This window comes from Gracilinanus agilis, chromosome 5 (genome assembly GCF_016433145.1).
Source record: "Gracilinanus agilis isolate LMUSP501 chromosome 5, AgileGrace, whole genome shotgun sequence".
In the NCBI taxonomy this organism is placed as follows: Eukaryota; Metazoa; Chordata; class Mammalia; order Didelphimorphia; family Didelphidae; genus Gracilinanus; species Gracilinanus agilis.
Genome location: NC_058134.1, coordinates 208,583,609 through 208,610,802, shown reverse-complemented (window position 1 = coordinate 208,610,802; position 27,194 = coordinate 208,583,609). Strand labels below are relative to the sequence as shown.

Here is a 27,194-nt window from a genome sequence, read left to right as displayed (position 1 = left end):
TTTTAAGTCTTTAAATGGGACGCTATGAGAGTCCAGATCTCATTTTATCTCAGGGAGCTGCAACTTAAGGGTCCTTTCTTACTGCAACTCAGAAAAGCAAGGAACCCTCTTCCATCACCTGATTGTTTTGTATTTACATTCATGCCAGAGATAGAGCTGAAGGTTTCCTGCTCACCCCCACTCTGCTAATATGAGCAGGCAATAGTGCATCACTGAGAATTAATTGATACCTCAGTTGACAAGGGAGTAGTTTTAGGAGGGACATGCTTACATTTAGAAAAGAGGAAAAGTTGATTCCTGAGATTCTTGTCTTTAGAATCAAGATAGTTGAATTATAGATATGCATTCTCTTTTCTTTCTCTTTTTGATGACTCAAACCCATAACCCCCTTAATAGGATGCCTATAATTCTGCAGATAAACTCCTTTCATCTAGGCAGTCCCAGTTAGAGTTCTGTTGTATCTCCTGGAATAACAGTCGCTGCTGAAGGCTCTTCAGATTCTCCAAAACATCGGGAGAAAGAAACTCTGTCGATTTTTCTCCATCCTGCTCTTCTTTCTCTTCATCCTCTTCCTCTCCTTCCTTTTCTACAAACCCATCAGGAGGCTGTGGGGAGCTCCTGGAGATGTAACCTTGATCAGACTCCACTGACTGCCTCTGTTCTTCCTCATAGGGAGTATAAGGGTTATTGGAGACCAGCTGCTGTCTTTCCCATTCTTCCTCACTCGAAACACCAAGACTCTGCTGAAAGAGGGAGTACATTAAGCCCTCTAGCTGATCTCTTACTGGAGCTGGGAGATAGTTAGATGATGGCACTGGAGTGCTGGAGAGAGGGGAAGCTTCAGAGTCTACAGGGAGGAAAAATACATTGTTCCTATGGGGAACATTGGCTTCCAACAGTGGGACACATTCCATGTCCTCTTCACCTACCACTGCCTGCTGACTGGTTTTACCATCACCATTCTCACATGAGACAGGCTCTACCACAGAAGTCAGTAGGGCATTTTCTATGGGGACTACTGTTTGGTGGGTGAGAGAAGACCCTTGGGACAGAAACTGAGCATCCAGCCTGGAGACCCCTTCTTCTTCCTCACTGATGAGGAGATCCACCACCATATGGTCCCCAGTAGAAGGCTCCTGTATCAGGGGCGTTTGTTTCATTATTCCCCCTCCTGGTGGTAACGATGACTCTTCAAACATCTCCCCGCTCAACGATGATAAGTCATCTTCATCTTCCAAACAGCGATTCTCCTGTTCGAACCAGTTGGGGCACTTGACCTGCCATTCCCGGAATCTCTGTACTGCTTCTTTGAGCTGCCAGCCACTGGGACTCTGGAGGTAGTTTTCAGCAGTGACCTCCCTGACCCTGTGCACTCGACCTGGCTCAAACATCTCCAGTTCCTGGATCCGGAAATAAACCTCCTCAAACTTCTCCATCAATGGATATTTAGAGGTGATGTTGAATAGGTCAGGGATATCAGCCTCATCACTGATGCCATCGAAGTAGCAGACAACGTACATCCCAAAGCAGGCTGGTTTCTTGAAGTCTGGAAGGATCACATTCATGGCAGCTGTGAATAGGTCCCCAGCAGGTTTCCACCTGTCATACCGGAGCTGAACGGCAGGCTCTTCCCAGCCAAGGATTGCCTGCCACTTGGCTCGGGTGCCTCGGGAACACAGGATGAGGATTTTCGAATTGCTCTCCTCCATTTCCTGCTTCTGTCGACTCACCCAAGCCATGACTCCCACCTCTGAGATCAGTTTCTCCTCTAGCAGGTCCAGGGCCACTTCAGTGCCACACACAGTGATGAGGAACTGGGCAAACTTGACAACTATATCCACATAGAGGGGGTGATCAGCTGAGTAAATGATCCAGACTTTCCGGGGCTTCAAGTGTGGAAGAGTCTGAGTGTCCAGGGGGGCAATATCTGAAAGAGACAAGAAAATCCCAGCCCCCACCAAAAGTTTAAATTGACATCCTTTCTATGCTGGTACCACTGGCTGAAACATGGAGTCCAAACTCATGAGCCAGTTTGTCTACCAAGATTATCAAACACTTATTAAGGCTTTGTACTATGCTGCACCAAGGGAGCTCGTTTACCCTGAAGGAATCCTTAGCCTGAGCACGGGGGTCCTTGACTTATATTGGGAGTCAGAATAATTGAAGTTAATGAAAAACAAATGCACCAAAGAAAGCGCTAAGGCAGAAGCCTGGCCAGAGTCACTCCTTTACTCAAAATCCTTTGGTGGGTCTAGAGTATAATTTGGAATCTTAAAAAAAGTTCCTCAATGTGGCAACTCAAGCTCTCTACAATCTAGCTCCAACTTTCCTTTTAAGTCTTAATTCACATTATTCCCCTTTACACACTCCAAGCTGTAGCCAAATAAGACCAACAGTTGTTTTCCAAACCAAATGTTGCATCTCTCGCCTCTCGGGATTCCTACAAGTGAGTTTGCATGCTTTCATTACACGCCACTTCCAAGAATTCTTACCTTGGTTCAAGGCTCAGCTTAGGAACCATTTCCTTCCCCAAGCCTTCTTTTATTACTATTATTATGGCTGCTCTTTCTTTCCTCAAATTATTATGTTTATTTGTCTACACATTCTATCCTCTCAGTGAAATAGCTCCTAAAAGGGCAGGTTTTGTTTGTCTTCCTATCTTCGGTGCACAGCACGTTGTCTCCTCCCGTAATAAGTATCTGGTAAATGTTGATTTGAATTGAATTGAATTCTACCAACTCAGATTCTGTGAAAACAGAATCTTTTCCCCTTGCTTTTTCTCTCTTCCTCTACCTGGGTGTCGGAGGCTTCTCTGCCTAGGATAGCCACTTTTCCTGAAAGCCCATTGTGGATTCAAGGAAGTACCTTGAGGGTTTTTATGAGGAATGTGTTCTTTTGTCCATGGGACCTTGGAGTGGTCTATGATAGAGGATCAGCTAATATACCCTAAGTGTAACCAAAACTAGCCTCAATATTGCTCTTAAAAAAATCCCCCTCTTCCCCACCAAACCCCCCAAACCCAAAGCAAAGACCAAAAGCCAATCAAATAAACAACAAAAAGGAGGTACTTGCCAGGGTTTCTGGTGTCATTTTCAGAAGGAAACGCTAAAAAAGAAATAATAAATCAGTGTAACAAAATACGGTTGTCTTAGGCTAGAACTGCTCTCTTAGGAGGGAAGTGGGGACCCAGTAGGGCAAAAATGGGGATGGGAGAACTGCAGTACTCAGTCCTTTACCTCCCTCTCCACAGTCCCAAAATGGTATGAAAACTGAGAGAGGAAAAGAATCACTGGTTACTAAAGGGAAGCCTGGCACAATTTCTCTCCCAGTGGGGAAGAGGTGGGGCAGGGGGCTACCTCAAAGTCAGACTTTGCCTGAGGACAATGAGATAAATGAATGTTGAGTCCTAATCTGGGACCAGCTTCAGATTCAGCCAAATTCCCTTACTGACACACTTTTCCCATTCCACCCGTGATTAGATTGAGCACTTCAGGGAATGTTATCTTCCCCATAAGCATCAGTGTGAAAAGCTTAAGTCTTGCACAGATAAGTGTTTGCAAGCAAGCCTTGTTGAGTCCTTTCTTGATATTTCCTTCTTATGTATATATATATATTTTAAACCTTTAACTTCTGTGTATTGGTTCTAGGTGGAAGAGTGGTAATGGGGGTCAAGTGACTTGCCCAGGGTCACACAGCTGGGAAGTGTCTGAGGCTGAATTTGAACCTAGGACCTCCTGTCTCTAGGCCTGACTCTTAATCCACTGAGTTACCCAGCTGCCCCCTCCTTCTTATATTTTTTAAGAAGAGGGAGGGAAAGAGTTTTATTTAAGCCATCTGAACCCACAGTGATGCAATTTGCTTTAACAACAACAACAAAAAGTCACTCCTTCTCCACCCATGTGTCCCAGGAAAGGACATCAAATCCACAAAAAAATCAAAGCAAATATTGAAGACATCCATTTCAATCTCCACCTTTTTAGCTTGTCTTTCCTCAGAGCTGTCAACAGTGGGGGAAAGAGACAGACTAGTGTTCTCACACTTGAGGAAATGGCCAAAAATCTTGTAAGAAAGGTAAATAGAGAACTAAAGGATTTGGTTAACATACAAACTAGACAATCAAGACTTAACTCTATTATCAATAATCCCTCTAATAATTTCCTTCCTTTTTTTTTTCTTTTTGTAAGGGAAATTATGGCCTGCAAAAGGAAAATGATGTAAAAAAAATGATGTTTTCACGGGGGCTGGGCAGGGAACTTGGAATCAAATCCTCCTGAATCTCAGGCCCAGTATGTAATTTGTTTAGAGTTATGTGTAATTCTAACCAAGGAACACGGACATTCGTCCTCAGCTTTAATGACAGTGATTACAATCTCTAGCATTTCATTTGTGGCTAACTGACAGGAACTCCATCTCAGTAGAGACTTGGGGGGGATTCATTTGTGGTCAGTGCCCATGGGGAGGAGACCGAGAGGGAGGGGGGGTCTCCATCTGTTTGAGAATTCAGGGCTTTGGGTGAAGGGTGACCTGAACTTAGCTTCCTAAAGGGGGCTTGGCCCTGGGGCATCAGAAAGAAGGAAAAGGGGAAAAACAATAGATGAAAGCCAGATGAAAGGAGACCCAAAGCAGGGACTTTTCAGTGCTTCAGCCACTCTTACCAGACTTTCTCTGAGTCATGCAAATGGTCAGGAATATGACAGAGCCTACCAGCAGGATACAGATGCCAGTGATAAACCAATAAACCCACAGCGGCACACCATCTACGGCAAAAGGAAACCAATGAGAGAAGAAGGAAGGACTTTATCTAACAGCCCTGGTGGCCCAGCTTCCTGGTCCTTTAGAGTCTCTCCTCCCTGAATCAATCAATCAATCACTGTGGATGATTCACGCTGCTGTGTGCTAATAACTCCCCATTCCAATAATTTCCTAGCATTTTCCACTAGTAAGTTTGGTATAGTAGAAAGAGCACTGAACTTGGAAGTCAGGAGATCTGGTTCTTCTAATATTTACTCTCTCTGGGACCATGTCACCTCTCACAGTCTCAGTTTCCTTGTCTCTAAAACAGAAATGATAATAACTGTAATCATTTCAGAGGTGTGATGAAAGTGCTTGGTAAAACCTTAAAATGTTACCCACCAAAGTGGGCTTTTATTACATTAGATTTACATGCTCTATAAAGGCAGGGAGCAACGTGTAATAGCTAAGATTTTAGGTCACACCTAAACAATAAATATTGATCACATTGAGTTTTGTGAGTGAGAAAGCTGACTTAGAAAGGGAAATGGATAACCAAGGGGGCCACACAGCAGGCAAGCTGGCAGAATTTTTCAAATCATTTTTAGGGACCTCCTATAATCCAGAGCCATTTTTCTTACCCTGGTTCGTGAACCCACAAGTACTGGGTAAAGCCTGAGCTTTACACTCTTCTGCTGTCTTGGACCCAAAAGATGTCTACTTACACGGCCCATTCGTGTCCCGGTGCAGAACACTAGGATAAGGCTTGGGCTTGCTTACCTGGAGGGCAGACTGCAAAGTGAATAAAGGACAAAAGGAAAAAGAAAGTTAGATGCTGTCCAGGGCAAAGACTGTGCATTTGCCCAAGCTCTTCGCCCCTTTCCAGCCCGGCCCCCCAGCAATGGCTTAGGGAGGAAGGGACCGGTCTTACTTGGAGTCAGGGATGGGAGCACTGGGCAAGGGATGGACAGGGTGTGTCTAAGGCAGTCATTCTGACAGCTCTGGAAGAATGGCTGGATCTAGGGGTACAGAGAAGCAAGGGAGAAGGAAGTTAGTCTGGGGTGCCCGGGGCATGCTAACCTACTGTCTGCTGTTGGCCCTGCTGAAATAAGAGACTATTTAAGGAACGTCTAAAGAGGGTGTTGGCGGCTAGAGAGTTTCTTTTAGTTTGGGAAAAACAGTACATATGCAATACATTTTACTATCTAATCCATACAAGTATTCAAACATATGGACAAGGCCACGACAAAGACAGTAGGAGCAACCTCCCTGCAAAAATAATAGAAAGTTCCAAAATGATTAAGCAAAAAGAACACAAAAAAAGGAGGTGACCCCACATGACCGTCACGTTTGCCTCAAACAAATGGAACCAGTATTGTCTGTTGATTTAGCACAGAGAGTTTTGTTATTATCATTAATAATATGCATAGAATTAATTATTAATTAAAATGTTAATTATATTGTTATATTTATTTGCAATGTATCATTAATTATATTAATTATAACACTACATTCCTATGTTAAATGTACTATAGAATTTCCAAGTAACTCATAGGAAGATCTCCCAGCAAACAGAAGAGGGTCAAAGACCCCTCTTCTCAAGCCAAGAGGATTGCTCTGCCAGATTTTCTACCTCAAAACAACTGAAGCCCAAGGCAGGGCAACTTTGGGGCGGAAGCAAAGAAGGAGCACTGAAAAAATTGTAGAGTGTCACTTGATTGCAAAGAAACTATCTTCTCTACTTGGGGAGAGAATAATCCCACATTTTCAGAGTTCCTTTTGCCTGGTGTATCTCTCTTGCCTGACCCCCACAACAGAAGGGGTTCAAAGACACCCACTGCTGTCTCTGATAGAGTCATTCCCTGGACTCTGGGTCTTACCTGCACACTGTACTGGCAGCAGGCGTTCACATTTTGCAGGGGGAATGTGACATTTGTTCGATGGTGGACTTCTTCTTGGGTGGACTAGGAAGCGAAGGGAAGTAGAGAAGACAATGGAGAGAAAAGGTAGTGTAGGGTAGGGAAGGATGTGGGGAAAAAAAGGAAAAGACAGTCATCAGTGGGAAATTTAGGGGCTGGGAATGAGATGTCAGGTAGGTAGAACCAGAATTATTTACTTTAGAGATTAAGGAAACTCAGCCTCAGTGGGATGGAGTCATTTTCTCCAAAGTCATAGAAAGGTAGTGAAATGACCACTGGACTTGGAAGTCAGGAAAACAGAGTTCAAATCCTACCTTGGGTATTTATTAGCTGTTTGACCCTAGCTGAGTGCAGCTAGGTGGAGCACTGAATAGAGTTTCAGGTCTGGAGTGAGGAAGACTCATCTTAAGTTCAAATCTAGCCTCAGAAAGTTACTAGCTGTCTGACCCTGAGCAAGTTACCTAACCCTGTTTGCCTCAGTTATGATGGAGAAGGAAATGGCCAAGCCCTTCAGTATCCTTGCCAAGAAAACCCCAAATGGGGTCACAAGGAGTTGGATATGACTGAAGTGCCTGAATAACAACAAAATATGGTTGTTTGTTTCCTTATCTGTAAAGTGGGGAAAATAATATTAGCCTTGGAGGGTTGTCATGAAGACCAAATGGAATAATGCGTTCATTCATTTTATAACCTTAAAGTGGTATTTAAATATCTCCTCACTCCTATTCCAGCATGCTGTGCTCCAAGGTTGCCCAAGGGAGATATCAGGGTGTAGTTTGTGTGGGGCTGGTTTCAAAGGAGAAGTTGGAACAGGTAGGTAGCATGGTGGATCGTGGAGTCAGGAGGATCTGGGATCCAACTGACACTTTTTAGCTTCGTGGCCCTGAGCAAGTCTCTTAACCCCAATTGTCTTTCCCTTGTTACTCTTCTGTCTTAGAATTGATACTAAGATGGAATGGAAGGGTTTAAAATAAAAAGAAGTGGGGGAAGTTACCTGGTTAATGAACCGAAGGCCTTCATAACAGCTGTTGGTCTCTGCGTTTGGAAAACCATTCACGAGGATCTTATAAGAGATTGATTCATTCCACAGATTAAAGCTCACCACCAGGGAGTTGTTCTGGAGTCTTTCTCCAGTGATGTCAGGCTCCCACAAGCTTCCTGGAGGAAGTGTAGAAAGACAGGTAATTGCTGCTTTTGTAGATTGGGTTTAACTGTTTCCCTTTGTTACAAGGGAAGGTTTTACAAGGGGTGGTGGGCTGCTTTCGGAAATGACTTGTGTTAAAAACGAAAGAAGCCAATAAAACTTAGAAGAATTAAACAGATCAGGGAGGAGGCAGAGGGGGAAGATCATTAGGAACCTTTTCAGGAGCTGGACACTTAACCTCCTCCATTCCTTACCCCAACCCCAAACTTAAACCTCAACAACCCTGGAAAGGGAAGACGGCAGCAATTACCTGAGTGCACACAGGGGTTAGTCACTCTCATTCTGGGGTCCCTGCAGTCTGCAGGGGAAGAAGAAAAGAAAATCAATTCAGTGTCCGGCTGAATGTAGACTCTTTCAGGTTCCAAACCTTGGGAGCAGCAATCTATTTCTTTCCAGGAAAAACTGCTTGGGAATTCCAAGGTAATAGGTATCTATTTAGTGAGGAATCCCTCAAAATCCTTTGGGATTAAAAAGTCCCAGTTGTGTCCTCAGTTTTAGCCGGCGGGTAAGCCCCAGGTAAGGGTACCCTTTACAGGGTAAGTCCAGAGGGTCTTGGACTAACCTAGTCTATTCTATTCATTAGACTCTTTTGATTCAAGGTCATTTTTCCAGAGGTCATTTCAGGCCTGACCCTTTTCAGGCCACCCCTAGAGCTTCTTGCCTTCTAGATTGCCTTTGCTTACTATTAGTAAAACAGGAAAGCCTTTGGTTCCTTGGTAGAAATCTTCTTACTTCTCTATTCTTTATTTCTTTCTCTACCTCACCCTCCACATCATCTTGAAGTTTTCTCTTTGGCTTGGGAAATGTTACATCAGTACCCTTCCTCGTACCAGGGATGGGGTTGGGAATAAGAAGAACTCCAGAAAAGAGAGGGATCAACACTTCGGTAACCTTTTATGTGCCAGTCCACAGGAATATGGATAAGCATAAGACACGGTCCCTGAGCCCTCAAGGAGCTAAAAAACCTAGCTGAAGAAGTAAGTTAAGTTGTGTATCGAAAACAGGGAGATTACAATAACTGGCATACACTAAGTAGAAACCAATGGTACCAACAATAAATGGCATAAGGAATAAAGAATCTAGAAGGAGAGCACACCAAAGACTGAGGTAACCAAGGAAGGCTTCACATAGGAGGTAGAAGATGAATTAATTCTTAAAGAGAGGACTTTAGTACATGAACAGCAGGAATTCCATACAGGGGGCACAGTAGAAGCAAAAAGCAGTGAGGCAAGAAATTAATTTAGAGATGGCTGGGACAAAATTGTGTACGTATGAGAGAGAGAACAGGGTGGGGGGAGACAGGGAGAGAGAGGGAGAGAGAGATGGATGGAGGGAGAGGGACAGAGAGAGAAAGAGGAGAGGGAGATAGAGAGAGGTGGAGAGGAGAGGGAGATGGAGATGGAGAGGGAGAGGGAGAAGGAAAGGGGGGAAAGAGAGAGAGAGACAGTAGACAGGTGGGGGAGAGAGAGAGACAGAGAGAGAGAGAGAGAGAGAGAGAGAGAGAGAGAGAGAGAGAGAGAGAGAGAGAGAGAGAGAGAGAGAGATTTAAGGTACCTGGCTAATTTGGACCTTTAACCAATTATACAAACTAGATTAATCAATTCCCTTCTCTTGATCCATGTTTCCTCCCTCTGTGACATGAAGCTGATGAACTAGATAGATGCTCTCTTAGGTTTTTCTATAATTCTAGAAGATATTGGTTTAGGATGGATTAGGAGGTGGGAGAAATGATTTGCCAGGAGTAAGTACTCAATAAATATGTGTTGGTTAGAGAACAGTTATGAAGCTATTGAATTTGTCCAGACATAAAAGATTACTGAAGTCAGAGGATGTAAGTTTGAAATTTGTCCTCAATTATTTATTAACTCGTGATTCTATGGTCTTATGGTACGGATGGACACAGGTAGAAGGTAGCAGGGCTTAGGGGAAAGAATGATGGAATTGGGAGAGACATGGGTTCAAATCCTGCCTCTGACACTTACAACCTGTATGATGACCTTTTACCTCTCTGAACCTCAGTTTCCTCATCTGAAAAGTGGTAATAATAATACCTGTAGAACCTACCTCACAGAAGAATCAAGAGAACATTGTACACAGTAACAGCAATATTGTAATGATGATCAGTTGTGAAAGACATAGCTCCCCTAACCAAGACAATGATCCAAGAAAATTCCAAAGGACCCACAATGAACCATGCTATCCATTTACAGAGGGAGAACTGAGGAGCTCTGAGAGTAGACAGAAGCCTACTTGTGTGTTTTCTTTTGCAATGTGGCCAACATGGAAATATCCATAACTTTATATGTGTATATTTGTTTGTTTTAAATTCAGGGAAGTGTCTAGCAGACTCCCTATGGATACGTGGGGACTTTGAGACTACATTTCCCATGATCCCTATGGGTTTCTGGTTTCCGGTTTAAGGCATGGGGACGTCCAGCATCCCCACGTATGGGGCAATTTAAATTCAGAGGAGGGCCTAGAGAAAGCCTCTTTCTGGGTTTTGAAGAGTGGCTGGCTGGCGTACCAGAGGGACAGGATGGGCTCCGGCGGTAAATTTAAAAGATAATCACGGTCATATATATATATTTTACCAACATGGCCATAGCTTTAATTAAAATACTAATTTCTCTTATTATATCAGTCTTTATCATTTTTAATCTGAACATATTTGATATCATATTGCTTGCTTTCTCAAGGAATAAGGGAGGGGTGGGAGAGAGGTCAGACTTTAGAACTCGAAATTCTAAAAAGTGAGTGTTAAAATTTTTTTTTACATGTAACTGGGAAATATTTAACAAAACAAAAAAATATTAAGGGGAAAAAAAAGAACCTACCTCACAGCTGTGATTATGGATAGGATTTGGAACTGGAAGGTGACCTTAGAGGTCATCTAATTTGATCCTTTCTGCAAACCTTAAAGTGCTTTGATCCACATCTGCCATTATTATGATTAAGGAAAGGCAGTTTATTCAAGACATGCTGATACTGGGTGATTTTTGTGATGTCTTCCCTGGGTCAGCTTTGTCTCCTAAAAGGAAAGAGGGATTTCTGCATCTGCCCAACTCTCCTGGAAGCTCTCCTGCCCAATGCTGGTTTCTCAACAAGTAAGAAAGGGGTTCGGCTTACCCTGACAGGGATGTAGCTTCCTGTCTGCAAGCAATCCAACCTCTTTGACATTTGTTTCCTTCTCTGGGGAGATGGAGCTTGATAATCAATAGTAGTTGCTGTTTGGGTCTTCCTGAGTAGAGGAGCTAAAGTCTGAACAACTTGCAAATTCTTCTCAAGAGCCCAAAAGTGGAGTGAGGAAAGGTGTATTGGAACAGGAGGATCTCTTACCAGGTACCCGGAAAGGCACGGACTGATGGTTTGGGTCTCTATTGGGTTCTGGCTTGGGCAGGTGTTGTACTGTTATCTCATATTCTTGGCCAGGCTCCACCACAAAGTTATTGAAGGCGAAATGCCACTGAAAAAGAGAGTAAAGAAAAAAGACGTGTGGACGCTGTGGCCAAATTCTCTTTTCCATCCATGAAAAAACACGCATTGCCCCCCTCCGTGTGATCTCCCCCTCCAAGTCCTAGCAAGACACTAATCTATTTTTTCTTTGCTTCAGTCTTGCACTCTCAGCAGAGGTTGTTTATGGGAAAGGAATTCCAAGAGCCATAAGGTAAAGAAGAATTTGAGGCAAGAGATGAAACATCACCTCTAACTCCAAAACAATTATGCAATTATTGCAATGGAAAGCCTCATGGAAATAACAAATGGGGAGATGCTAGGGCTCTAAGTAAGATACCTCTGGCCTCTTAGAGAGGGGGCCAGGCCTGGGAATTTTTTGAGAGTTTAGTAGGGTTGGAAATACAGGACGTTATACACAAAGTCCTCTTGGGGACCAGGAATCTTTAGGGTTTAGATGAGAAAGTTTTTTCCTAACTATTCTTGCAGGTTATAGGAGGTGACTTTACTATCAATCCTAGGACCTTGGGGGTCACTGCTATTTATCTTTTATTTTTAAAACCCTTACCTTCTCTCTTAGAATCAGTACTGTATATTGGTTCCAAGGCAGAAGAGTGGTAAGGGCTAGGCAATGGGGGTGAAGTGACTTGCCCAGGGTCACACAGTTAGGAATTTGAACCCAGGACCTCTTTTTGGTCCTGACATGGGCATTAGAAAAGTCTTTTAACCCCCTCCAAAAGGAAAGTGGGAAGCTATCCTGCCTTAGTCCCCTGGAATCATAGGAAGATTCACTCATTAAGGACTACATAGTTTTATAATTAGTTGCTTGCTTCAAGATAACCAAATTACAGTTATAGTCCAGTGATGAAGTTTTGGGCAGCCAACTCAATGGTGCCATGTTCTTCATTGTTAGCCAAGGACTGCTGGAACTCTGAGTCCCCAGTTTAATCAGAAATGAGAATAAGAATGGGAGGAGATTGAGCAGATTCTCCTAATCTGGTATCCTCTCAGTATGGCTAGAGTAGAGAGTAGCATGAGAAGCACACAGTGTCACCAGATGAGGGACACTCTAGAATTTCGAATTCTCTAGAATCCTAGAAGAGCTTTTAGGACCTTTGCTTTGGAAGTGTAGAAAGATGGGAGAAGGAATCCATATTGATGTCCACTTTCTGTATTTTCCTAAATTTTGTCCTATCTTTATCTGGTAGCATTGGTCCAGTGATAGGGCTTACTTTTTCAGTTGCATGTGAAGGTCTCAGCCCAGGTCTTGCTGACCGGCTTCCTGGACCACCAGTTCCTTTTGGAACCAATTCAGGAGACTCAACTCCAGGGTTTTCACACTTTGTTACCATCTAAATATTCACTGATCACCGAACTCCAAAGAAACTAGAACGACTCCTTTATCTATGGCATCATGAGCCTAGAGGCATCCAGGAGGCACAATGGATAAAGTATTGGTCCTGGAATTAGTTCAAATCCTTCCTCAAACACTTACTAATTGTGCAACTCTGGGCAGGTCATTTAACTCCTGTCTGCTTCGGTTTCCTCAACTGTAAAATAGGAAAATAACAGCATTTCCTTCTGCATGAGGGAAATAGGTTTTAAAAGCAGATTTGGAAGTTTACACATTTAGTGATATTAGCACCCAGGATGCCAGGCTCTCTTTAAAGACCTGAGAGTTCCAACCATGGAATGAAGAGAAGGGAACTGGTTTTCCTTGAGGGACTCTGGTGAAGGTTGAGACAGGGAGAGTGTGTGGCTGCTTTTACCTGTCCCAGTGGAGAGCCCAAGGAGTGTGGATTTAACACAGAGAAGGAAGACCTGCCAGTGAAAGATCAAGTGAGCAAGCAGATCTAACTGAGGGGGTGGACATCTCAGTCTGAGACAAGCTCCTTGATTTTACTTTCCTGGATTTATTTTCCTGTGAACCTGTTTTCTTGTAATCATCAAGATGAGCAGAAGTGGACAAAATATGTGAGAGATCCAATTCCCTTCCAGCCTGTGTTAGAGTCTAGTCTTTGACCCACCTCTCAGCCCTTGTGTTTGTCTTTCAGTGTCCTAGGTTTAGTGTGTCCTTTTCCCATTATTCCTAACCCCTACAGTCTTTATTAAACCTGTCTTTATAAATCTTTTGTCCCAGTATCACTCGCTGTTATTTGAAGGTTTCATAGACTCCCAGGTGAGGTGGATCTGTAGTGGCAGTTGGGCATCAACTGCCATTCCAAGATTTCCCATACCTTGTATTTTGATGTGGTTTGTGTTTCCTCAACTTGCTAGGTTTCAGTCTGATATTCCCCGTCCAATCAGTCCTCCTTCTCCCCTTTCTCTAAACCCAGTAATATTAGAGTTACCCATAAGACTTCCCAGGGATGTCATGAAGATCAAATGAGATATTTCTTTAAAAGTGCTCGGCATAGTACTTGGTAGATGAGATATTTAATTATACCTTTTTTTTTCCTTTCTTCTAAGTCCTTGATCCTGCTTGTCTCCCCATGTTGAGTGTCTGCCATTTCTGATTCCTGATTATCTTCCCCTCTTCTGTTACTGCTTCTGTAACTAAATACTTAATGCCAGTATCCTTCTCTTTCTCTTTCTCTTTTCCTTCTAATCCACTTGCCACATAGTTCAAGCCACAAAAGTGAGTTTTACAGAGTTTATTTACAAGGGAAAAGAAAACAGGCAAATTCAAGGTAATTTTACACATGTGATTAAGTACATCCCCAGACTGGGATGTACTTAAACTTTCTAAGCTACTCAGTTTAACTGTAGTTTCTCAGTTCTAGCTTGAATTATCATCTTCTGTAGGCCACAAGTGTTAGCTCCCTTGTGCTCCATCCCCACATAATAATAATAGCTAATACATGGAGGCAAGAGATGGAATTCTTGGGGTGGGGCATGGAATCTTGGAGGAGGAGCAGGAAACCAAATGACAGTTGGAAGAGCAAAGAGACTTCTGGGAAGGATTTGCCTGAGGGGGGGTCTTTGGGGGAAAAGCTCAGAGGGGGGAGACAGAGAAACGAGCATCCTGAAGGCTATTCTTGAGAGATTCCTGACCTGACTGAGAAGATCTGCTACCTTTGTTCACTGTCATCTTGATATCTCCACAGTCCAAGACTGTGCCTACCAAGTTTTGGGGATTTCTGGACTTCATTTGAGGAGCAGATCCATGAACTCCCACTTTCCTTGAGTCTTGCCTTACAGAGACCCTTATCAAATATAGACAAACTGATTAGTGATATAGGTTTAGGTTTAGCGGGAAGGGCAGGTGAAGCTTTGAGTTGAGACAGACTTGTCTCCTCAAGGTGAAGGACCTGAGAAGGAGTTAAGCTTTAGGGTTTCCTGCACCCACTGACAATCACCAATTTCCTCCACTCTTATCCTTTACCGTTATCTTGAATAAACACTAGAAAAGTCAGATCGAGTTTAGGATTTCTTGAGAGACAGTTAAGGGAAGGAGTGCTGCAGCGAAATCAGGCAGAGATCCATCTTTAAGCCTACCATCTGTGGTACAGAGGGAAGGCTTATGTGAGCCCCAGGGTCATTGTATAGTGCTTTGGTATTTGCAAAATACCTAATATTTGCAACCCTGACTTCAAACCTGGAACATTTGCATAATATTCTCCTCAGGGGTGGAAAGAACATTTACATATTTTCTCATTTGATACTCACAAAGATCCTGTGAGGTAGTTCCCATTATTTTCATTTATAGATGAGGAAACTGAGGTTAAGAGACGTTAAGTCATTTGGCAGGATTAGACCGTAGTTCTTCCTGTTTATAAGACCCATACTCTGCCCACTTTGCTATGATGCCTTTCAAAGAGGATCACATTTTCCCTCTCCCACACAGATAGATTTGGGTTTGGGTGTTCTGATCCAAGGTCATACATCCAATTTATAATCTGGCTCACTCTTAGTCAATCAAGAAACAGCCTTTGGGTGTCCCACCCACATTCCGACATAAATTATTTTGGTAGTCCTCTTACCTGCATCTAATATGTCTTGGGGGATGAAAGAATAATCCCCTCAAATTGGTTTTCCCCATTGCCTCAAAAAGAAGTATGAACCCCACTCTGAAAATACACAGAGACAAATCTTTCGGTCACAAGATACACAAGGAAAATGCAATCCTAAATTCTTACCCTACTCAAATCTGGGCGCAGTTGATGTTGAAGTTGGTTTAGAAATTTAAATTCAACGCACAGTTGTTCATTGGTGCTCATCTGTAGCACCGACAGCTCAGCACCCTTGAGAAACAGGATGCTGCCTGCCAAAGAAAAGGAGAAAGATTGATTTCGACAAACCAGCCATTTTTCTGCTGTCTCACTGCACCTCCCCCAGGCCTCCCCTTCCTTCCCGATGTCTGCTCAATGTAATGAGAATCCTGCCTGTCTTACTTAACTTTGAATTTCTGGCTTAAGTAACATTTTAGCTCACACACTTCTATTCCTCCTGCCTTCTAAATCCTCATTCCCTGGAGAGCAAAAAAAGAAGCAAACCATCATTAACTGAAGCTCTCTGGACCTCCCAGGGCAGGGGTATGAGCAACTAAGTCTAGGCTTTCCTTGGCAGGAAGTGGATGCTTTTATTTCTAAGCCAGTGGCTAGTGGGAGATACCAAGCTCTAGCTTTCCTTAAATTGGGAGACAGACCATGATGCGAGTCTTTATACCCTAATCCTCTGGTAGGGGAAAGAGCAGGCTTCTCACCACCATCCTTGCCAAATAAAATAAAATAAAAATGAGGGCTTGGTAGTTGGTAAACATTTGGAACTTTTCCAGGAACTTCTTGGGAAATCATACTTGCCCATTTGCCAAGCTTGAACAAGATTTCATGCTGGCTCAATAGAGAAGTATCAACGTGGTAGTGTCACTGGCACAGAAAACTCTCACTGAGAAAACTTCTATCAATGATTTTGGAGAGTTGTTTGGGGGCACTGAATGATTATGTATCAAGATGAGTTTATAACCCAACCCTTCCTGTGTCGGAGGAGATGAGTTTAGAACCCAACCCTTCCTGTGTCTGAGGACAATTTTGAATCTGCTTAGTGACAATGCCTCTCATATAGTAGTGCTTCGAAGATCTTACATATAAATCAGTGTTACTAATGAAAAAAGATGTAGACAGATGAGTAGTCCATTCAGGAAATTGCTAGACGATAATGAAAATAATGTTGAACTGAGAATCGGAGGATCTGGGTTTCACTCCTAGCTTGGCAGCTAATGAGCTGCATGACCTTGGACAGGTCACTCAATGCTCCCGGACTTCAGTTCTTCATTTATAAAAACAGGGGGGGTCAGACCAGATGACCTTTTGGCTCTAATTCTAAGATCTTATGTCCCAGTTGTCAGAATGCAGAAAACAGAAGCCAGACTTTTCAGTAATTTAGTAATTCAGTAATTAATTTCAGTAATGAAAATGTTTGGCTTTGGAATATTTCTAACCATCACCTCATCACTTACCATCTGTCCTTACTTTCCATTCAATGTGCACCACAGGAAACAGGTCTCCATTTCTGTTGTGTTCAAAGCCCAGCCTGATGATGACATCTTTAGGGAAAGATGGTGTCATATTGGGAGGGCGGAACCAACTGTCATCCAGGCAGGTACCTACAATGAGAGAATACCTTCTTTTCTTTGTTTCCTGGAAAGAAGTCAAGGACAGCAAAATTGCCTGAAACACAGAAGTTTGTGGCAGGGGAAGCTAAAATAGGTAGCATAGGCTAATGAGGGCCAGAGTATCCAAGGTCCAAATCCTGGCTCTGTGACCTTAACCTCTCTGAAGTCCCCTAAGCCCACTAAACCGTTAGCCATTATCACTCTTCTGCCTTGGTACTAATACTTAGTATTGATTTTAAGACAGAAGTTAAGGTAGGTCCTTCCTTCCTTCCTTCCTTCCTTCCTTCCTTCCTTCCTTCCTTCCTTCTTTCCTTCTTTCTTTCTTTCCTTCCACTGGTTCTAAGGCAGAAGAGTGGTAAGGGTTTGGCAAAAGGGGTTAAGTGACTTGCCCAGGGTCACACAGCTGGGAAGTGTGAGACCAGATTTGAACCTAAGACATCCAGTCTCTAGGCCTGGCTCTCAATCCACTGAGCCACCCAGCTGCCTCCTGGTGTCATTATGAAATTCAAATGAAATAATATATATAAAGTGCTTTGTAAATTTTAAGTGCTATTACATCATTATGATATGATGATGATGAAGAAGCAACAGCATATTGGAAATACCTTCTACTACATGTCCTCTCTCTCTGATTGGTTGGTTCCTCCCAAAACTCCATTTAGGGAAAATGCCCAGGCCAGACACATTTTCTTCCTTCCTCTCCAGGCTACATTCCTGACTCTCTACCATCCTAGCCATACCCCATCCATAGATCATCATATCTACTCCCAATTGGCTTCCCTGCCTCAGGTTTTCACTGTCTATTCACAGACAATTAGCTGTCTATTCACATTAGAAAGTATGTGCCTTGAGGGGCAGCTGGGTGGCCCAGTGGATAGAGAGCCAATCCTAAAGACTGGATAGGTCCTGGGTTCAAAACTGCCCTCAGATACTTCCTAGCTGTGTGACTCTGGGCAAATCATTTAATGCCAGTTTCTTACTTATTGTTCTTCTGCCTTGGAAAGGACTCAGTACTGATTCTAAGAAAGAATATAAGGGTTTAAAAAAAATAAGTCTGCACCTTGAGGGCAGAGTGTTTCTTTCTGCTTTTGTTCGTATGCTCAGCACTTAGCACAGTATCTGGCACAGGGTAAGAGCATAATAAATGTTTGTTTTTGACTTATTCTATTTGTCTCTAGAGAAGCAATTAAGAACTTGGGTGGTATTCTGGGGGAACAAAAATGACTTAATATGAAGTGGAATAGCTAAATAATCAGAACTATCCAAAGGGAAATGGACATGTATGTGAAGTCACTAAAAACAAAAATGAAATAGTCCCTGGTGTCTCTATTGGGAGGAAACAATACATATAAGTATATTCAAAAGATTCAAAGAAATTTCAGAGGGGGAACATGAACACTTGAGGGGATCAGGAAATACCTGTGTAAGAGAAGGTAGTTAAAGATTCTAATAACAGGCAAGCTGTCTCATCTGATTTCCACAATAACTTGTGAAGCAGGATAATAATTTATCCCCATTTTATTTTATTTTATTTTACTTTATTTTTAAACCTTTACCTTCCATCTTGGAATCAATGCTGTGTATTGGTTCTAAGGCAGAAGAGTGGTAAGGGCTAGGCAATGGGGGGGGGGTCAAGTGACTTGCCCAGGGTCACACAGCTAGGAAGTGTCTGAGGCCAGATTTGAACCCAGGACCTCCTATCTCTGGGCCTGGCTCTCAATCCACTGAGCCACCTAGCTGCCTCCCCCTCCCCATTTTACAGATGAGGAACCCAAAAGCTGAGAAGGATTAAGGGACTTGCCCAGGGTTGTGAACTAGTAAATGTCTGAGACAGAATTCAAACTCAGGTCTTCTTCATCCTAAATTTACCACATCCTAAGAGTCTAAAATTGAGACAGTGCATTCTAGGCATGATGAATGGAGAAGTGGGGGTCATTTATACAAAAGCATGGAGGTGGAGAAAGATAGTAGATGGAATGCTGTATGGGAAGAACAGTGAGAAGACCAGTTTGTCCTGATCAGAGCATCCATGGAGCGTGAGAACTAACATGTAATATGTAATAAAACTGGAAAGGTAGATTGGAGTCAGGTTGGGAGTGCCAGACAGAGAAAATTTTTATTTGATCCTAGAACTATGAGAGCTTTGTTAGCAGGGGGTGACAGAAGTGAGGACTGTGCTTTGGGGACATCTATTGGGAAGTTGTGGATGGGCTTAGAGCAGGGAAAGGCAAAGGTCCTTTAAGAGCTCTGATGGTGTGAAATCTCTGAACTCTTCCCAGAAAAGTGCAGTTTCTAGCTCCTTCTCCTTAGCTGCAAACAAGAAAATCTATAGTTATACCTTGCTTTACACAATAATTGAATTCAATAAAGTAATTTTTATTTATTTTTACATTTTAAAAAATAAATGAGTTTAAGTGGAATCTTTTAAAATTCACTTGGGCAGTGGCTCCTCAAAGTAGATTCCTGATGAATTGTTTTTAAAGCTAATAATAATTGTAATCTCTTTTTGAAGTTCATAATGGCATATCCTTAAAGTAAAGTATACCTGTACCAGCTCTGAGAATATTCTCTACCATTAATTGTAATCCATTATGTAAGTCTAAGTGTTGGTAACTGGGGTAATGGGCTGCTGCAAGAACTCAGCAAATGACTATCATTTTATTAATAGATCAAAAGAGAATAAAAAGAAAAGAATGACTTACTATTCTTGACAGTACAGTTTAGCCCCTGTAGGAGAAACAAGAAGTTAATTACAGATTACAAATTGTAATGCTTTGGTGATTTTCCCCTTCCTTGACTCCATGAATGAAATTCCTCTTACGTCTAGCTTTTTTGGGGGGTTTCCATTATCCAACAACCCTCTTTCTATATTGTCCAAGACACTGAGGAGGACAGATATGGCAACTGAAGCAAGATAAATGGCCAGAGAGAACTCCCTATTTTAGGGCATTGTGGTTACCAATTAATAAATATTTTATTAAAGCACTTTGCTAAGTGCTACAAAGAAAATTGGAAAACAGTCCTCACTTATGGGACCCCAGGAACTAATGAGGAAGATACATATATACATATGGTGTATATGTGTATTATTATTATATTGTATATAATATTACACATATTATATACAAAAGGGATACTAGATGATTATGGGACATAGGGGACAAGAATCTGGGAGAATCAAATTACATTAAAAAAAACCCTCAAACAGAAATTGTTACTTTAGATATATCTTGAAGGAAACCAAGTGAAAAGATAATATATTCCAGGCATGGGAGAAAGCAAATTTAAAGACATAGAAATGGGAGATAGTTAGCTGGAGCCAGCTCTACATATAAACTGTTAGATTTTTTTTGTGTAAAGCACTAGGTCTGTATGCCAAAGAGATTGAAGAGAAGCAGAAAGGACCTACTCCTACAAAAATATTTACAGCTGCTCTTTTTGTGATGACAAAGAATTGGAAACTGAAGGGATGTCTGTTAATTGGGGAATAGCTGAACAAATTGTGGTATATGGTGGTGATGGAATACTATTATACTGTAAGAAATGATGAACAGGATGATTTCAGAATGAGTTGGAAAGATCTACATGAACTGATGCAGAGTGAAATAAGCAGAACCAGGAGAACATTGTACATAGCAACAGTAATATGGTGGAATGATCAATTATGATAGACTTAGTTACTCTCATCAGTACAATGATCCAGGACTATTCTGAGGGACAAAGAATGTTATCTACCTCCAGAGAAAGAACTGTTGGAGTCAGAAAGCAGATCAAAGCATACGATTTTTCACTTTATTTTACTTCAGTTTTTGTTTTGGGATTTTGGTTTTACATGATAATTCTCTTACAAAAATGATCAACATGGAAATATGGTTTACATGATAATATATGTATAACCAAGATCAAATTGTTTACCTGCTCTAGGAGGGAGGAGGGTAGGGTAAGGAGACAATTTGGATCATATAACTTCAGAAAACTTATGTGGAAAATTGTTACTACATGTAAGTGGTAAAATATCTTTATAATAAAAAACTGTGTGAACATTTACATCTCAGAAATCAATACTTGCTACAAATTAGGTCTTAATTTTTGTTTCACTGATTGCCTAGACTTAAGAAAGTGTTAATAATACAGATTAAATTTACAAGTGTATGTGCAACAGATTTTTTTTTTTCCGCTAGAGAGTTAGCTGTTAAACATTTACCACCATATCTCTGCTCTAAAAACGCTGCAGGAGCACAGTAGAAGGCTTAAGGAATGGTCATGACGAGACTGGAGACCTGGTGAGAAGAAGCTAATAATAATAATAATAATAATAATAATAATAATAACTATGTCTCTCTTTAAGACTTACAAAGAGCTTTATATCTAATTATCTCATTTAAGCTTTACAACACCTTCTGGAGATGGAATGTACTGCATGTGGAACAGTGAGTAGGCCAGTATATATGTAGATTGTGGAGTTTAAGGACTGAAAAGGGAGGAAGCAATCAAGTTCTGAGAAGCTTTAAATGCCAGACAAAGGAGGTTATATTTGAACCTACTGGCATTAGGGAGCCACTGGAATTTATTGAGTAGTGTGTGACACGATCAGACCTGCACTTTAGGGAAATTCTTTTGGTCACTGTATGGAAGATGGTCTGAAGAGGGGAAGAGACTTGATGCAGGGAAACCAGTTAGGAGGCTATCACAAGTCTGGCCAGGAGGGTTAGAACTGAAGTGGTAAAGCCCTGGAGAGGAAGGGAAGTATTTGAGAGATGTTGTAGAGACAGAAGCAACCAGATTTGGCAACTGATCTGGAAAGAGAGTGAAGAGCTGAGGCTGACACCAAGGTTGAGAACGGGGTGGGTGATCAGATGGATAGCAGTGTTTTTTTTTTTTTTTTTTTAAGGTAAGAAAACCATTTATCTTGTAGACTCTAGTTGCAAAAATATATGTCAAAATATTTCACACCAGGATAGCAATGTCACCATTGTCTTCTTCCTCCTCCTTTCTCCATCTCCCCCTCCTGTTTCCTTCATTCCTTCCTTCCTTCCTTCCTTCCTCCCTTCCTTCCTTTCTCCTTCCCTCCCTCCCTNCCTCCCTCCTTCCTTTTCTTCCATTTCTTCCCTTTCTTTCTTCCCTCACTCCCCTCCCTTCTTCCTTCCCTTCCCCTCTCTCCTACCTTTCTTTCTTCCTTTCCTTCCTTCTTTCCCTTCCTACCTGCCATTCATCTTTCTTTCCTGCCTCCCATCCTTCTTCTTTCCCTTCTCCATTTATTAAGTGTTGAAATATGCAGCCCTAGGCTAAGGGAGATACAGATATTAATGAGAAGGTCTCTGTTCTCTGGAAGATTACAGAATGAAAGCAGAGCCATACACAATTTTTCTACTTAGTTCCTTAACCAACAGATCCAAAGGACTCAATGGAACATGCTCTCCACTTCTAATAGAGAAGTGATGATACTACAAATTGGAGATCCATCCTTCCTTCCTTCCTTCCTTCCTTCCTTCCTTCCTTCCTTCCTTCCTTCCTTCCTTCTTCCCTCCCTCCCTCCCTTCCTTCTTTCCTTCCTTCCTTCCTTTCCCTTACCTTCTGTCTTAGAATTGAGATTACATATAGGTTCTAAGGCAGAATAATGGTAAGAGCTAGCTAGGTAGTTGGGATTATGTGATTTGGCCAGGGTCGAACAGCTAGGAAGTAGCTGAAGTCACATTTGAACCTGTATCATCTCAACTCTAGACCTGACACTTTGAGTTGCTTAACTGCTGTACTTTCCCCCCATTTTTCTTTTTGAGAGTAGCATTCTTAACAGAAATAGAGAAATTCGGAAGATGAGTGAATTTTGGGGAAATGATATCAAATTTTGTTTTGGACCTATTGAGTTTGAGATGCCTATAGGACATCCAGATGGAAATACCTAATAGACACTTAGTGATGGGGAACTGGAGCTTAGGAAAGAGATTTAGATATAGAGACCCAGATATTCTGATTTCATATATACTATATGCATACAGATGGTGCAGCTGGGCTAGAGCCAGGCCTAGAGACGAAAGGTCCTAGGTTCAAATCCGGGCTCAGACAATTCCCAGCTGGGTGACCCTGAGCGACCCATTGCCTACTGGTTGTGGCCCTATGCTCCTAGAATGGAGTCCCAGGATAAAAAAAAAATATGCATACAGATAGTAACTGCACACAAGGAAGTCAAAGAAGTCACTGAGTGAGAGCATAGGAGAGAAAAGAAGGGGACACAGGATGGAGCTTTGAGAGTCATTCACAATTAGTGACTGTGCCCAAGATCAGTAAACCAGAGAGCCAAGAGATATCAATACATAGAAAACCCAGAGTAACCAGGAGAGTGGTCAACAGTGTCAGCTGCTTCAGAGGTCCAAGAAGATGAGTCTCTCAGACCAGGAATAAATACCAAACTCCTTAGTCTGCTATTCTAGGCCTTTCACAATCTGGTCTATACTTTCTTTCTTTCTTTCTTTTTCTCCTCAAATTTTGTAAATTCATTTTGCATTTGTACTACAGTCATTTCCCAATTTATCTCCTCCCCACACTAATCCCATCCTTAGAACAAAGAAGACCACCTGAACAAAATCAGTGGACATAACAGTTTGACAGTGCAGGCAATAATCTACACCTGTATTCTCTCACTTCCCCATAGGTGTGTTTTATCACCCGTTCTCTGAATCAAGGTAGTTTACCTATTTTCTAGCCTAATCTCTCTCTAGCCTCATACACATTCTCCCCTCTAATCAAACCGGCTCTCTATAATCTGCCTCCAATATGCCTTTCCTGTTCTTGTCCTACACAGCTCCTACAAAACAGAACTCCTTGTTATCCCTTGATTCAACCCTTGTTTTCCCATCTCCACGCTTAATAAATACTGCATGAGAGTGATGGTATGACTGTTAATCTTCCTCAGCATCTGATACACAGAATACATAGTACATAGTAGAAACTGAAATATTCACTGAATAAGTGAGTGAATAGTGATAAAAGCTTGGGTCTCTTGCCTCTGAGTAGCAGCATTGAAACATTACTTACATTGAAATGAGAAACAACCACATTAACCTACCTCAGAGAACATCGACATGGAAAGAAATCATATCAATCACTAGCAATAAAACTTGTGGTGGAGGGGATTCAAATTAGAAAAAAAATATTTTATTTGTCTTATTTTTGGCTATTATTCTATATTGCACAGCTTACATTAATGAATGGTTAATGGTTAGCTTAGTCAGAACATGGTATTCTTGAGGCCATGTGGATGTGGGTTTGGTCACCAGATGATATTTATCTATAACAGAGAGAGAATACCCCTTCCGAGGCTACAAACTGCTTTGCTTTGGACACAGTGATCTGCAAATGGGACTGGGGTTCAGAATGTGGATGGTTTCATGCAAAACCATCACCATTACTAGAAAACTTCTTCAAGGCAGATAATGTAAACTTTGGGAGCACTGGATCTGGAACTGTATCCTGACCCTAGCACTTAATAGTTGTGTGACTTTGGGCACAGTTGAGTCTACCTGTTGACCTGAAAAGGAAGATAAATAATTACAAAGGGTTGTGGGAAAGGTGATAGACTTCACCCTTCTCTTTCCCCTGACAAATATACCAGGGAAATGGGTCTAGGAAAGCTCAACAGTTTGATTAATGAGTACTTCTTTCCAGTCTATTCCCATCATTGAACAACTCCCTTGTTCAAAGTTTTTTTTATGGTTTCCCTTTGCCTGCTCAATAAAGCCCAGATACCTTTGTCTATCATTTAAGGTTCTTTGTGAACTGATCCTTTCCCACTTTTCTTTCACTGTTCCTCTATTCATCATCTATGTATGTATTTGTTGAATGAATGTTGAGCCTGTAGGTTTCTTAGAGAAACCTTTGGGATTAGAAAATGTTTCCTTGCCTCTGCTAATCACAGAGGGTCCCATAAAAGTATCTTTTCAAACTTGTCACATTTTTATTTCTAAACAACAAAATTTTTCCTAACTAACCAATCCCTTTTTGCTTCTCATCTGGCAGATCATCCACAAACTCAAATACCAGAATTCCAGGTATTCTAATTCATATCTTCTGATTCTGACACTAAGCAGAATAGTGAAAAGTTTTGGATCAGCTCCATCTCTGGGTGCCAGTTTATTTATTTATCAAACAATGGGATTGGGCTAAATTATATCTAAAGACCCTTCCACTCTAATATTTTGTGAAATATCCCTCCTTAGGTATGTGTGCAAGAGAAGGGAGCAATGTTATTTTTTAAAAAGGTGGCTCCACAAAGAATAGACCACTAACTGATATCTAGGTGTGTCATACTTCCTGCAGGCTCAGTACAGTAGATTATCAACAAACGCCCCACATAATCTGGCAGGGTTGGGGCCAGGGGCAATAAGAGAACCTACTTATGATCTGGAGATATCCAGTGGCTAGGAGAGCTCTCAAAAACGGTTTTTAAAACCTCTATTGGGCCATCACTTCTTAGCCATACCTCAGTGGGCCCAAAGTGTCTCAGTAATATTTGAGCTGATGCTGGCCCTCAGCAATATCTGTTTCTTCCCCTTTTTCCCTTAAAGACCCAAGGTCACAAGGTGCCAATCACAGCCTAGAGAATGGCTATTCACTTCTGGGTTTGATATGCAAGGAATCAGAATTCTACCTTCCACGTGGATCTGGAAGACTCTGGAATTTAAGAAAGATTTGCCTACCCAGTTATGCAAACTCTTGGTCAGTTCACAAAACCTCTGCTTTTTGCATCTATTTTGCCACTTGAATCTATGGTCCCCTGTAATCCCTTGTCCCCCAAAGTACCTAGCACATAGTAGGAGATTAATAAATGTGGGCTGAATTAATGAGCTCCATTTATCCACCATACTGTGATTGAATATTAGCCACTTTTTGGTGCATTCAATTATTTTAGCAACTAGATTAAATATTTCTAAGGCAGACAAGAGAATTCCCCCCCCCCCCCCCTTAGTTTTTCATCTGTAAAATCAGAGGGTTGGGAATTTTTGACCTTTTTTTGTATCAGATCCACCCCTTTGGAAGTCTGGTGAGCCTCTGAAAAAGATTGTGAGTTTGATCACCAAATGAGATTTATCTACAAAGGGAGATGTACCTCTTCTATGGTTACTCTGCCCCGACACAGTAATCTGGATTTCAGAATGTAGAAAGTTTCTTACAAAACCATCATCACTACTAGAAAACTCCAAGCCAAACCAGTGAAAATGTGCGTTGGCCATGGAGGGGGGGGAGGGGAGAGCGGGGGGGGGGTGGTGGTGGTGGGGCTGAAGGGGAAAGTAGGAGCATAAAGTATGTAAACAGGTTAAAAACGAATATTGATAAATGTCTAATAATAAAAAAAAAAAAGAAAACTCCAAGCCAGATAATGTGAACTTCAGAAGCATTGGATCTTAATAATAATAATATTATTTGTATAGTACTTTAAGGACTTTAAGATTTGAAATGTTTATCTCCTTTGCTTCTCAAGATGAGAAGGTTGATGAGGTAGGTGCTATTATTATACCCACTTTACAGATGTGGAAACTGAGTCTGAGAGAGATTAAGCGGGCCATCCAGGGTTACACAACTTGTTAGGACAGAATTCAGGACCCACTCAGAAAAACCACTGTTAGAAAACATTTCCTTGCACTCTGGTCTTCCAGACTCCAAGTCCAGCTCCTCTTACCCACTGAGCTCTCTAGTTGCCTCTCTCAACAGAATGTTTTTAAATGTGTACAATAAAATGCATAGGCTTCAAAGGAAACCACTCATATTTAAATAAAGATGTACAGTTTTCCCATCCAAATTCAGGACCAAGATCTACCCTCGGACCCTTGGAAGAGGCGGACCCCGGGCTAGGAACCCTTGGATTTCAAGGCTCGTCTCTAAAGCTTCTTTCAGTTCTAAATCCTAGGATTATGCAATCTCCGGACGGCTCATTTGCCGTTCTCCTTCTTCTTTGGGCCAACTGACTCGCTAGGAGTTTTCTTCCTCTTCGTACTTCTGCCTCCCTCCGCCCCCAAACTCTGCCCCTAAACCCTCCTCTCCCGGGACCCCGGGTGCCACTTCTCTCTCCCCGGGCAGTCCCTGACTCTGTTCCTCGGCTGCCCCAGCCCACGCTCTCCATCCTTGGCCTCCAGCCTCGCCGTCTGCGCAAGGGCCACGGACTCACCGGCTGGGAGCAGACCGGCTCCGGGGTGTCGAGGAGCCACAGGGCCAAGCCGGTTCGGGGCAGCGCAACCAGGAGCGGCAGCACGAGCCAAAGCGGTCCCGGGAGTAGAGTCCCCAT

General features: G+C 42.1%; 1 protein-coding gene across 1 annotated transcript; it reads right to left on the bottom strand.

Annotated features, from left to right (window-relative positions):
* Positions 1–426: 426 nt before the first annotated feature.
* On the bottom strand, positions 427–27,194 carry IL17RA (interleukin 17 receptor A). Its single transcript, XM_044677642.1, is given in 14 exon segments — positions 427–446; positions 449–1,927; positions 3,073–3,105; positions 4,656–4,757; positions 5,512–5,523; positions 5,663–5,750; positions 6,612–6,695; positions 7,645–7,808; positions 8,105–8,152; positions 11,191–11,317; positions 15,444–15,568; positions 16,763–16,909; positions 19,621–19,645; positions 27,078–27,194. Coding segments are annotated over 14 exon segments (2,571 nt in total).